The sequence below is a fragment of the Nerophis lumbriciformis genome, linkage group LG23 (assembly GCF_033978685.3).
Source record: "Nerophis lumbriciformis linkage group LG23, RoL_Nlum_v2.1, whole genome shotgun sequence".
In the NCBI taxonomy this organism is placed as follows: Eukaryota; Metazoa; Chordata; class Actinopteri; order Syngnathiformes; family Syngnathidae; genus Nerophis; species Nerophis lumbriciformis.
In genome coordinates, this window is record NC_084570.2 from 32,324,161 (window position 1) to 32,339,181 (window position 15,021).

The 15,021-nt window shown below is 40.7% G+C and overlaps 1 protein-coding gene across 1 annotated transcript in view; it reads right to left on the reverse strand.

The window, feature by feature from the left end:
* cpne1 (copine I) overlaps positions 1-15,021 on the reverse strand; it is a 58,948-nt gene that overhangs the window by 4,664 nt on the left and 39,263 nt on the right. The window contains exons 10-14 of the mRNA XM_061984723.1: positions 12,805-12,864; positions 10,467-10,600; positions 10,345-10,399; positions 10,117-10,171; positions 2,510-2,643 (exon numbers count right to left, since the gene is read on the reverse strand). Coding sequence (XP_061840707.1) covers positions 2,510-2,643; positions 10,117-10,171; positions 10,345-10,399; positions 10,467-10,600; positions 12,805-12,864 — 438 coding nt within the window. The remainder of the gene's footprint in view (positions 1-2,509; positions 2,644-10,116; positions 10,172-10,344; positions 10,400-10,466; positions 10,601-12,804; positions 12,865-15,021) is intronic.

Genomic DNA, 15,021 nt, shown 5'->3' on the forward strand with positions numbered 1-15,021 from the left:
ACCGACACCTCAAATAAAGGAACAAACAAGTGTTTTCCCATTGTGGTAAGGTATTTTCACTTTGATGAAGGCATCCAACATGTCCTGTTGGATTTTTATAGTGACAGCAACGAAACGTCAGAAGCCATAACAAACCAGCTGCTGGCAAAACTTGAGATGTCTGGCTTAGAGGTGAAAAACATGTCTGCATATGCAGCAGACAATGCCAGTGTCAATTGTGGCAAACATAACAGTGTATCAGAAGCTGAAACTGAGCCAAAAAGATGTGCTCCCTGCAAACTGTTTGGCCCATATTCTGCATAACGCAACCAGATATCCAGCAAGCAGCCTTGATGTTGATGTGGAAACATTTTTGTGGCATTTTTTTTTAAATTATATATGTTAACTACATTTAAGTCCACACATGTTATGCTTTGTGGCACTCTGCACTTGAAAAGATTCATCTCAGTGGTCACTTTTTGAACACCACAATGTATTGAATAAATACAAATACTGTTAACAAACACTTGACTTTAATATTTTTTCCTATTCAGCCACACAAACATCATCTTTAAACCACTTAAAATTGTACTATAAATAAGAGTATACCAGAGTCCTATGTACACCATAGTAATTTATTGATATGCCGCATAATGTCCTCCTTTTTGGTATCATGGAAATGGTCACCCTACCGCCACCCCCGTGGCCGGGGGCTCGTAACAGGGGTCACTCCGCGCGCTCCGCCCGCGCAGCTTACCTGCCCGCCACCCCTGTTGCCGGGGGCGCGTAACAGGGGTCACTCTGCGCGCAGTGCGCTCACGAAAGGGGTGGGGCTCACCCTGGTTGATATAGACAGCAGCTAGGACGGTGGCCATGGAAGTTGGAACCCGCTAAGGAGTGTGTAACAACCCACCTGCCGAATCAACTAGCCCTGAAAATGGATGGCGCTGGAGCGTCGGGCTCATACCCGGCCGTCGCCGGCAGCGAGACGCGCTTGGAGGTGCGCTCAGCGCGGCTCCCATATGATTGCGCACTGGTGTGCGTCTGGGTCGTGACAGCGTGGCACGCGAATATCTGTACTGCATTGGATCAGTCTCCTTTCTTTAACAGGCAAAAGCTTTATAACCTCACTAATGCCTTGCATCGTCTATATTAGATATATAACAACGGGCGGGTGCGGGCGGGTGCGGTTCTGATCAAATGTTAGATCGGGTGGATTGCGGATGGTTGACGACTTTCTGATGCGGTTGTGGATTAAATAATTGCCTATCCGCGCATCTCTAATATATATATATATATATATATGTATATATATACACACATACATATATGTATATATACACACATACATATATATATATATACACACATATATATATACACACTTATATATACACACACACACATATATATATATATATATACATATACACACACACACATATATATATATATATATATACATACACATATATATATATATATACATACACACACACACACATACATACACATATATATATATATATATATATATATATATATACATACACACACACACACACACACATACACATATATATATATATATATATATATATATATATATATATATATATATATATATACACACACACATAATATAAATATATATATATATATATATATATATATATATATATATATACCGGTATATATATACCATCCATCCATCCATCTTCCACCGCTTATTCCCTTCGGGGTCGCGGGGGGCCCTGGAGCCTATCTCAGCTAAAATCGGGCGTAAGGCGGGGTACACCCTGGACAAGTCGCCACCTCATCGCAGGGCCAACACAGATAGACAGACAACATTCACACTCACATTCACACACTAGGGCCAATTTAGTGTTGCCAATCAACCTATGCCCAGGTGCATGTCTTTGGAGGTGGGAGGAAGCCGGAGAACCCGGAGGGAACCCACGCAGTCACGGGGAGAACATGCAAACTCCACACAGAAAGATCCCGAGCCTGGGATTGAACCCAAGACTGCTCAGGACCTTCGTATTGTGAGGCAGACGCACTAACCCCTCTTCCACCGTGCACACATACATATATGTATATATATACACACACACATACGTATATGTACAGTATATATATACACACGCATACATATGTGTACATATATATATATATATATATATATATATATATATACGCACATACATATATGTGTATATATATATACACACACAAACATATATGTATACTGTATATATACACACACATATATGTATAGATATACACACACATACATATATGTATATATATACACACACATATATGTATATACACATACATAAATGTATACACACAAACATATATATACACATACATACATACATACATATAGATAAATAGTACTTTATTGTATACACACACACACACACACACACACACACACACACACACACACACACACACACACACACACACACACACACATGTATACACACACACACACACACACAGTCAGTGTGTGTTTCCTTACAGAGGCAGTGTTGGTCTGAGCACCAGTGGTGGCGATGGAGGCCACATGGTTGATGATGGGAGAGAAGTTTGTTGGTCCAGAAAGTCGGAGCTGAGGGAGAACCATCCGGTAGGCTTCTACGATCCCTTGGATGCCTGCAAGGAGGCAGAGTCATTTAAGCCTGCGTTAACATCTTGTGTCCTACGCTAAGCCAGCTAGCTCCTCCCCCTCCACACCTCCTGCGAACCTTGATGTGCAAATCATCATGTTGATGTAGATGATCTATATCTACTGTACACATTTACTTTAGAAAGGAGAAGTGTGGGATATTTCTCTTGTTGCCTTATTTGTATTTGACTTTATTACATGGCTTTATTTCATGTTTGGAGCGGAGCAGGAGGGGATAGAAAGATAAAAAAAGGAAGACAGAGGTGGAAGTTGTGGGGACAAGACAGAGAGACAACAATAACAACAACAACAGAACAGCATCATGAAATAGGATATGTACAAATGATAGTAAAAAAGATATTAAAGACGCAGTTAGTGAAATAAATATTAATAACACAGAAATGACAATGAACATTATTACACTACAAATGGATCAATACAAATACCAATAGAAATAGTAATATTGATAATGAATAATATCAATAATTACCTCTATTGTCAACGATACAAATGTTCAAATGCAATAATACATATATGTAATGATAACTAAAATACAACAGAAAGCAGATACATGGAAGGGAAGAAAGAGAAGCCAACTGTATGTATGTATATGTACAGTATGTGTATGTTTGTACAGTGAATGTATATGTACAGTATGTGTATATGTATGTATGTATGTACATACATTGAATGTATATGTACAGTAGGTGTATATGTATGTTTGTACAGTGAATGTACTGTATATGTACAGTATGTGTATATGTATGTTTGTACAGTGAATGTACTGTATATGTACAAACCCCGTTTCCATATGAGTTGGGAAATTGTGTTAGATGTAAATATAAACGTAATACAATGATTTGCAAATCATTTTCAACCCATATTCAGTTGAATATGCTACAAAGACAATATATTTGATGTTCAAACTGATAAACATTTTTTTTTTTTTTTGCTAAAAATCAATTAACTTTAGAATTTGATGCCAGCAACAAGTGACAAAGAAGGGAAAGGGGCATGTTCACCACTGTGTTACATGGCCTTTCCTTTTAACAACACTCAGTAAACTTTTGGGAACTGAGAAGACACATTTTTTAAGCTTCTCAGGTGGAATTCTTTCCCATTCTTGCTTGATGTACAGCTTAAGTTGTTCAACAGTCCGGGGGTCTCCGTTGTGGTATTTTAGGCTTCATAATGCGCCACACATTTTCAATGGGAGACTGGTCTGGACTACAGGCAGGCCAGTCTAGTACCCGCACTCTTTTACTATGAAGCCACATTGATGCAACACGTGGCTTGGCATTGTCTTGCTGAAATAAGCAGGGGCGTCCATGGTAACGTTGCTTGGATGGCAACATATGTTGCTCCAAAACCTGTATGTACCTTTCAGCATTAATGGCGCCTTCACAGATGTGTAAGTTACCCATGTCTTGGGCACTAATACACCCCCATACCATCACAGATGCTGTCTATTCAACTTTGCGCCTATAACAATCCGGATGGTTCTTTTCCTCTTTGGTCCGGAGGACACAACGTCCACAGTTTCCAAAAACTATTTGAAATGTGGACTCGTCAGACCACAGAACACTTTTCCACTTTGTATCAGTCCATCTTAGATGAGCTCAGGCCCAGCGAAGCTGACGGCGTTTCTGGGTGTTGTTGATAAACGGTTTTCGCCTTGCATAGGAGAGTTTTAACTTGCACTTACAGATGTAGCAACCAACTGTAGTTACTGACAGTGGGTTTCTGAAGTGTTCCTGAGCCCATGTGGTGATATCCTTTACACACTGATGTCGCTTGTTGATGCAGTACAGCCTGAGGGATCGAAGGTCACGGGCTTAGCTGCTTACGTGCAGTGATTTCTCCAGATTCTCTGAACCCTTTGATGATATTACGGACCGTAGATGGTGAAATCCCTAAATTCCTTGCAATAGCTGGTTGAGAAAGGTTTTTCTTAAACTGTTCAACAATTTGCTCACGCATTTGTTGACAAAGTGGTGACCCTCGCCCCATCCTTGTTTGTGAATGACTGAGCATTTCATGGAATCTACTTTTATACCCAATCATGGCACCCACCTGTTCCCAATTTACCTGTGGGATGTTCCAAATAAGTGTTTGATGAGCATTCCTCAACTTTATCAGTATTTATTGCCACCTTTCCCAACTTCTTTGTCACGTATTGCTGGCATCAAATTCTAAAGTTAATGATTATTTGCAAAAAAAAAATGTTTGTCAGTTTGAACATCAAATATGTTGTCTTTGTAGCATATTCAACTGAATATGGGTTGAAAAGGATTTGCAAATCATTGTATTCGTTTATATTTACATCTAACACAATTTCCCAACTCATATGGAAACGGGGTTTGTACAATATGTGTATATGTATGTTTGTATAGTCAATCAATCAATGTTGATTTATATAGCCTTAATTCACAAGTGTCTCAAAGGGCTGCACAAGCCACAACGACATACGCGGTACAGAGCCCACATAAGGGCAAGGAAAAACTCACAACCCCAATGGGACGTCGATGTGGTTAGTGACAAGTGAATGTATATGTCCAGAATGTGCATGTTTGTACAGTGAATGTATATGTACAGTTTGTGTATGTGTGTACAGTGAATGTGTACTATATGTGTATATGTATGTTTGTACAGAGAATGTGTGTGGATGTATGTACCATGTTTATGTATGTACTGTATTTGTGTATGTATGTAAGTCACCAATGTATGTGCATATGTATCAGTGACGTGCGGTGAGGTTCAAGGCTGGTGAGGCACTGACTTCATCACAGTCAGATTTACAAACATATGAACCCTAAAGAGTATCTTATTCACCATTTGATTGGCAGCAGTTAACGGGTTATGTTTAAAAGCTCATACCAGCATTCTTCCCTGCTTGGCACTCAGCATCAAGGGTTGGAATTGGGGGTTGAATCACCAAAAATGATTCCCGGACTGCTCCCCTCACCTCCCAGGGGGTGATCAAGGGGATGGGTCAAATGCGCAGGACAAATTTCATTACACCTAGTGTGTGTGTGACAATCATTGGTACTTTAACTTAACTTTAACTTTACACATACAAACTGTAGCACACAAAAAAGCACATTTAATAAAAAAAACGTTATTATGGTCTTACCTTTAATTATAAATTAAGTCCATGCGCCGCTGTTGTCGGATTAATGCACCCCCGGACAGGAGTGTTGTATCAACTAAAGCCCTCACCTAAACTTTCCACGTGCAAGATTGAATCTATTTAAAAAAATGTAACCGAGGGTTTATAAATGTCGCCTATACTGTATGAAACTACAAAATAACAAACACGGAGGCTCCAGTTTACACGAGGACCACTTTATTTACCTTCTTTCAAAAACCTCCGCTTCACTGTGTCATCACTTCCGCTCTTAGCGCCTTCAAAATAAGAGCTCAAGGCATATACTGTATAACAGCGCATAACAGGAACTTAACATCACAAAGAGGAAAGCCCATAAAAATAGGTTACAAAAGTTATTTAATAAGAAGCCAAAAAGTGCAAAAATAATAATGTTCGTGTTGGAGGAGTTGTGAATTAGGTACACCTGCAGTCTGCAGGTGTACCTAATGTTGTGGCCCTGCAGTCATTCACAACTCCTCCAACACGAACATTATTGTTTTTGCACTTTTTGGCTTCTTACATACCTGCCAACTTTTGAAATCAGAAAAACCTAGTAGCCAGGGTCCAGGGGCCGCAGGCCCTGGTAGGTCCAGGACAAAGTCCTGGTGGGGGGTTCCTTCGCCCCCCGACGCAAAATGATTATTAGCATTCAGACAGGTTAAAATGTTGCTAAAACCATCACTTTTCTATCAGTCACAGTGACTTTTCAAAACAAAAATATTACAGCAAAAATCATATGGGTTGATTGACATGTTTATTCTGTAAGCTAACTTCAATAGTTTGAAATTATTTTGACAGTCAATGCCAGTTATCCTGTCAACCTTTCACAAGACTTCAATTTGTTAATTGAAAGTATGAACTGTATAAACACTTTTTACAGTAAACAAATGGTAAAACAGTACTAAACAATTCCATTAAAAAAAAAATTGGTGTCATTATTAACTTTCTGTCCAAGCTTGTATAATCTACTGCCTTGTTCAATTGTAAAAAATATTCTGTGCCTAAAATTCACATTTCTATCACAATTATCATACTGTAAACATGGTAAGCTAACTTCATTAAAATTAATAGTCCTGTCAATAGCATGGAATTACAATTCAAATGTAGTTTTTTTGTAAACCTTTCAAAAGAATTCAAAATATGAAAAATTAATGAAAATTAATTTAAGCCATCAGACACTTGAAAAGTGGCACATCACATCTCTAATGTAATCATTTTAACTTTTCAACAGAAATAGCACTGCAAAAATATTAAGGACATACTTCTGTATTTTGGTAGTTATGCTGTCAACATTTAACAAGATTTCTTCAACTTGGACTTGAAAGCATAAATAGTATAAACACTTTTAACAGTATAACAGTACTAAACAATTCCAATAGATAACATTGGTGTCATTACCTTTTTGTTTGCTCAATTATTGCCTCCGTAAATAAAACTTTGGCATTTATCACATCCAAAGAATCTGTTTGGGCGACGAAAAACGTTGAACGTTTTCCACTTGTATCACTAGCAACGGCATTAGACTTGTGTTTTTTTGTCCCAACGTGGTCTTTTACATCGCTAATTCCTCCGTGTCCGATCGAAACATCTTGTCTGCACAAGGTGCAATTCGCGTAGTTTTCACCCTTTATGGAACGGATAATTATTCCCGGATAGGCTTTTGAATATTCTTCACGGAATGACTGCAGTTTCCTTTTCGGTTTAAGACTCGTATGCGATTTTTCTCCGGCTGATTCCATGATCGTTCGCTTGTTTGGAAACAATGGCAACTGGTGCCTAGGGCTTGGCAGCGGTGCTATAAATAGCTTCGCGCATGGCATTCGGAATGGCTCAATAGGAAGTTACGGGAAGCACTGGTAGGGCTGGGCGATATGACTAAAAAATGTATCACGATATAAGTGTTTCATATCAGTCGATATCGATAATTATTGATAAAAAAAAAAATATTCTAAATAAAGACCAGGAGAAAAAAGGCTGAATTTAAATACTTTTATTTTAAATATAAGTAGGTAGCATGTCCTTCGCTAATTGATCCACCACTGCATCCGTTATTTCTTTATAACGTTTTGAATTTTTGTCATATGGCACTGCTGCCGAGTATCTCTCGATGGTGGTCTGTTGTTGCCGCTTCGGTGCTGTTCCACTTGCACCGGCTGATGTAGATGGTTGTGGTTGTTTGTTACTGCTGTACTCCAGCGGGTGAGAGCGGCTCAGGTGGTAAAATAAGTTTGTCGTGTCCCCAGACTTGGTCGGGACGACGACCTTGCAAAGTTTGCAGACAGTATTACTCTGATTCGTATCGGACTTAAAAAATCCAAAATACTGCCAAACTGGTGACGTGACATTTCCTTTTTTATTTACAATTTCCTCTCGTGCCGCCGCAGTCATATTCCCGTTTTGTTTCACTCCTCGTCGTCAGCTCGCCGTTGTTGCTTTTTTTTTTTTTTTTTTCCCCTGTTAGCATTTCCCAGAATGCCTTGCGGTTCAGGCTCGGCCGTGATAGGTTGAGAGGCCAAAGCCCTTCCTCTGCCTACACCCCCCAGAATGCCGTGCGGTTCCGGCTCGGCATTTCTTCCTATTTTTTCTAACAGAACTCAGTGAAATTATCGAACGTTCTATCGACCCCATTTTCTATTGATATTGATCACATGTCTATCGCGATATATATTGTTATTGTTTTATCGCCCAGCCCTAGGAAGCAGTGTCGATTGTCATTGTTGTTACGCGATTTCGCGAATAAAACTTTAAAAAAAATAAAAATAATTTTAATTAATGAAAAACCATATTTTTTATCACTGCAACCGTAACCCGGAATAGGTTGATGAAAACCGTACTAATTACGGGAAAACCGGAGTAGTTGGCAGGTATGTTCTTATGAAATAACTTTTTTAAATAGATTCAATCTTGCACGTGGAAAGTTTAAGTGTGGGCTTTAGTTGATATAACACTCCCGTGTTTTTTCAACGGCGGGGGTGCAGGAGGCGGGACTACTGCGAGCCTCAGCCAGTGCGTCTTTTAAAGCCGTTTTATGATCGCTCAGCACAAGAAATACGTTACACACATACAGTTGTTGACAAAATACACTGTACATTATATACCTCCGCTAACTAAACTATGGAAATGTATAATATAATTCATATAGCAATACAGTCTCACTGCACAGCAGGCCAGCAGTTAGCCGAGTCCGCAATCCATGGTGAGGCACAACTGAGTGACGTGCCTCAACTGGCTGCTGTTCACCGCACCGTCTCTTCTCAGTATTTGAACGGCAAATGTGAAAATTCAGCGATTTTAAATAAAAATAATCTAAAACTGGTGAAGTTAAATGGAAAATAACTTTATAGTATAATCACTGGATACATATAACAATTTAATAAAAATGTTTTCTTTTTACATTTTTTTTCTTTCCATGATGACAGGTGAGGCCCCGCCTCACCTGCCTCTAGTGACTGCACGTCACTGATATGTATGTATTAATGAATGAATATACATAAGTGTGTATATATGTATGTATAATGTGTATGTACTGTATGTGTGTTTGTATGTACAATATATTTGTCTCCCAGTGTGTGCGGGAGCCAAAATACGGCCCCAGTCACCCAGAGAGCCCAACTCAAAACAGTGTGTCAAGTGGACACTTGACACACTTGTCAAGTGGACACTTGACACACTTGTCAGGTACACACTTGACACACTTGTCAGGTACACACTTGACAGGTGGACACATGACACACTTGTCAGGTGGACACATGACACACTTGTCAGGTACACACTTGACACACTTGTCAGGTACACACTTGACACACTTGTCAGGTACACACTTGACACACTTGTCAGGTACACACTTGTCAAGTAAACACTTGACACACTTGTCAAGTAAACATTTGACACACTTGTCAAGTAAACACTTGGCACACTTGTCAAGTAAACACTTGGCACACTTGTCAAGTAAACACTTGACACACTTGTCAAGTAAACACTTGACACACTTGTCAAGTAAACACTTGACACACTTGTCAAGTAACACTTGACACACTTGTCAAGTAAACATTTGACACACTTGTCAAGTAAACACTTGACACACTTGTCAAGTAAACACTTGACACACTTGTCAAGTAAACACTTGACACACTTGTCAAGTAAACACTTGACACACTTGTCAAGTAAACACTTGACACACTTGACAAGTAAACACTTGACACACTTGTCAAGTAAACACTTGACACACTTGTCAGGTAAACACTTGACACACTTGTCAAGTAAACACTTGACACTAAACACAGAAGTGTTCCAAGGAGAAAGAAGTGTGTACCTTGGCAGAAAGGGTTGCTGGGGTTGAAGTTGAGGGCAAACTCGTGATGCGCGGCCTGTAGGAACAACAGCAAAAGCGGTCAATAAACATCACGGTGGGGAAAAAACAACATAAATAATTCTACAAAAAGTGTAGCTATACTTCAAAAAGTACAACAGTATCAATGATCTTTTACACATTTGAAATAGAATACAGGAAGTGTTTATCATGCGTTGCAATGGAAACCACCTGATAGTCCGGCGGGAGTTTGGCTCCAAACCCAAAGGCGGGGAATAGTTTATCGCTGCAACAAAAACACGTCAATGTCTATTTGTTTGAGCACGTTCATGGTGACAGTAGTGAGCACTCACGTGTCATAGTCCTGGACCACCTGGCCCACAGACCACAGTGCAGACAGGTACTGGTTCTGCCCATCTGGACTCATGTGGTGCAGAGAGTTGGGCGAGCGAGGGTCACCATTGGAGCCGGTGAAGTCGATTCCCACCTGTGCGACGGAGAACCGACTCGATGATGTCTCTTTACGACATTGCTCACTTGCACCTGGGATGTTCGGTGGAACCTCCATTTACAAACACCTCTATTTGCAAACTTTTCCATTTACCAACCCTACTCTCTTCTGCGTCTGTCCATTTTTTCTTGCTGATGAAGATAAAGTGGTTGGTTTTACTCTTGGAAGTGTTTATTAAGGACTTTATGATTGTGTGAGCGTGGCTTAGTGTGCGTGCGTGTTACCAGGCAACGCACACGACACACTTCAGTTGTTTCATCACGTCTTTGTTTTGTCTGTTACACGGTCTACACTAGATAGTGTGTTTATAAAATATGGACTTTTGTCGAGGATAGAACCAATTACCGTATTTTCCGGACCATAGGGTGCACCGGATTATAAGGCGCACTGCCGATGAGCGGGTCAAGTCACGTCTATTTTTATACAAAAGGCGCACCGCATTAAAGGAGTCATTTTTTTTTTTTTGTCTAAATGTAAAAGACTTCCTTGTGGTCTACATAACATGTAATGGTGGTTCTTTGGTCAAAATGTTGCAGAGATGATGTTTTACAGATCATCTTCAAGTCACTTTCTGACAGTCGCTTCTGGATGCGCCGTTTTGTGGGCGGTCTTATTTACGTGGCTCACCTTCGACAGCGTCTTCTCCCCGTCATCTTTGTTGTAGCGTGCAAGGACGGGAGTGGAAGAAGTGTCAAAAGATGGAGCTAACTGTTTTAATGACATTCAGACTTTACTTCAATCAATAACGGAGCAGCATCTCCACATCCATGGCTCACTAGTGCAACAACAACACCGGAAATGTGTCCCGTGAAAAACCCTCCGACCGGAACTCTCTAATAACTAAAGTTCCTTGGGTGAATAATGTAAACTCACTACACCGGTATGTTTTAGCGCTTTCATGGCGAGCTTACTGACAGATATAAGAACTTTACACTACTTTATATTAGAAATGGCAACAGCGGAGGATGAATGTCCCATAACAAGAAGATGGAGAAAAAGGAGAGGCTTATCGACCACGGCGCGGCACTACAAAGGCGGACGCGCGCAAATTTTTCAGGACTTATGTAGATCCCAAATACAGATCAGCAAGTACCAGAAGGTAAGAAAAGTTGCTTTTGCATAATATTGCGAAACAAAACGCCAGATAATGTGTCTTACCTTATACACACACCATAATAATACTCCTATGTTGAAGCACAGAACAATCCATCAAGCGGTGCGGCTTCATAACTTACCAAAGTTGTACTAAAACATTTTGATAGATTTTTGATTGCAGTGTGTACTGTTCTATATTTTCAATGGAACATATAAAATGTTGGTGTTGTTTACTTGAGTCATATTGCAGTCTACACGTATCTCTTATGTGTGACTGCCATTGTATGGCAGTCTACACGTATCTCTTTTGTATGACTGCCATCTACTGGTCACACTTATCATTTCACCATGTACCAAATAAAATAGCTTCGAGTCGGTAAGCCCAACCAAAATGATTCCTTACATTAGGCGCACCGGGTAATAAGGCGCACTGTTGAGTTGTGAGAAAATTAAAGGATTTCCAGTGCGCCTTGTAGTCCGACAAATACGGTGTTCATGTTTACAATATTTCTTCTGGGGAACTGGGCTTTACTAAACAAACTTTTTCCTGTATGAACCATGTTCAAAAACCACTCCAGGTCGTAAAGGGAGGTAAGATGCAGTTCCATGTTGCACTCAACATTTTTTTTTTAAAAAGGAGGGGGAAGGGAATATTGCAATTTTCATTTTCACTCAGTGCGCCAAACCATTTATGGCTGTGGGACAAAATCCACACCCTCAAGAGCCGAGTACAAGTACTTGATGTACGCATAGAAGTGCGCAAGTTGGCACTTTGGAATCAGCCGTCCTATTGGGGAAGTGTGGCTCAGATGGTAGAACGTCCATCCATCCATGCATTTTCTACCGCTTGTCCCTCTCGGGGTCGCTGGAACCTATCCCAGCGCAACGGCTGGCCAAAAACTTGCGGGTGTCCCGGTCACTGACGTCGTGTCCTTGGGCAAGGCATTTCACCGACCTTGCCCCCAGTGCCGCCCACACTGGTATAAATGTAGCTTAAATGTAGATAATGGCTTTCTCAATATAAAGGCACTAGAGAAAAGGCGCTATATAAATAGAATTGAAAATGAAGCAATCTGCTGACGTACAGTGAAGTTGATCTGGCAGCCGCCCATCACGTAGTCCAGGAAAGTGTGCTGCGTCACCAGCTGTAAAACACAAACACATCGTGTCCCTGTGAGAGATCAGTTAGTGCCAGCTGTGTCCAGCAGAGGGCAGCAGATGGCTTGAGTGTGAAGAGAATGGAGGGGCTGCACACGCACGTGTGTGACACACTTCTCAGTGTGTCTCACACACACACACACACACACACACACACACACACACACACACACACACACACACACACACACACACACACAAATCTGTAGAGACTTATTGAGCGCTGAGCCATATTGGATGTGTCAAGTACCATTGGGGAAGATGCCTCTATTGTGCATCATGGAATTGTACCAACTATTCTACAGTCCAACAAGATCTCATGGGATGACCTTTTACAGGAAAGAGTGACAAAACTCATAATATTTAAGCAGAACTGTTGATTTTGTGGCTAATACTATGAAGTCATGCACAGATTTTTTTGTCATCACACTGCACATGAGCAGCATTGATGATGTCATTACACTGCACATGAGCAGAAATGTCATCACACTGCACATGAGCAGCATTGATGATGTCATCACACTGCACATGAGCAGCGTTGATGTCATCACACTGCACATGAACAGCGTTGATGATGTCATCACACTGCACATGAACAGCATTAATGATGCCATCACACTGCACATGAGCAGCGCTGATGTGATCACACTACACATGAGCAGCAATGATTATGTCATCACACTGCACATGAGCAACAATGATTATTTCATCACACTGCACATGAGCAGTGTTGATGTCATCACACTGCACATGAGCAGTGTTGATGTCATCACACTGCACATGAACAGTGTTGATGTCATCACACTGCACATGAGCAGTGATGATGTCATCACACTATACATGAACAGTGTTGATGTCATCAAACTGCATATGAGCAGTGATGATGATGTCATCACACTATACATGAACAGTGTTGATGTCATCACACTATACATGAACAGTGTTGATGTCATCACACTGCACATGAACAGTGTTGATGTTATCACACTGCACATGAACAGTGTTGATGTCATTACACTCCACATGAACAGTGTTGATGTCATCACACTATACATGAGCAGCGCTGATGTCATCACACTATACATGAACAGCGCTGATGTCATCACACTGCACATGAACAGTGTTGATGTCATCACACTGCACAAGAACAGTGTTGATGTCATCACACTGCACAAGAACAGTGTTGATGTCATCACACTGCACAAGAACAGTGTTGATGTCATCACACTGCACATGAACAGTGTTGATGTTATCACACTATACATGAACAGTGTTGATGTCATTACACTGCACAAGAACAGTGTTGATGTCATCACACTGCACAAGAACAGTGTTGATGTCATCACACTGCACAAGAACAGTGTTGATGTCATCGCGCTGCATATGAGCAGTGGTGATGATGTCATCACACTATACATGAACAGTGTTGATGTTATCACACGGCACATGAACAGTGTTGATGTTATCACACTATACATGAACAGTGTTGATGTCATTACACTCCACATGAACAGTGTTGATGTCATCACACTATACATGAGCAGCGCTGATGTCATCACACTGCACATGAACAGCGCTGATGTCATCACACTGCACATGAACAGTGTTGATGTCATCACACTGCACAAGAACAGTGTTGATGTCATCACACTGCACAAGAACAGTGTTGATGTCATCACACTGCACAAGAACAGTGTTGATGTCATCACACTGCACATGAACAGTGTTGATGTTATCACACTATACATGAACAGTGTTGATGTCATTACACTGCACAAGAACAGTGTTGATGTCATCACACTGCACAAGAACAGTGTTGATGTCATCACACTGCACAAGAACAGTGTTGATGTCATCGCGCTGCATATGAGCAGTGGTGATGATGTCATCACACTATACATGAACAGTGTTGATGTTATCACACGGCACATGAACAGTGTTGATGTTATCACACTATACATGAACAGTGTTGATGTCATTACACTCCACATGAACAGTGTTGATGTCATCACACTATACATGAGCAGCGCTGATGTCATCACACTGCACATGAACAGCGCTGATGTCATCACACTGCACATGAACAGTGTTGATGTCATCACACTGCACAAGAACAGTGTTGATGTCATCACACTGCACAAGAA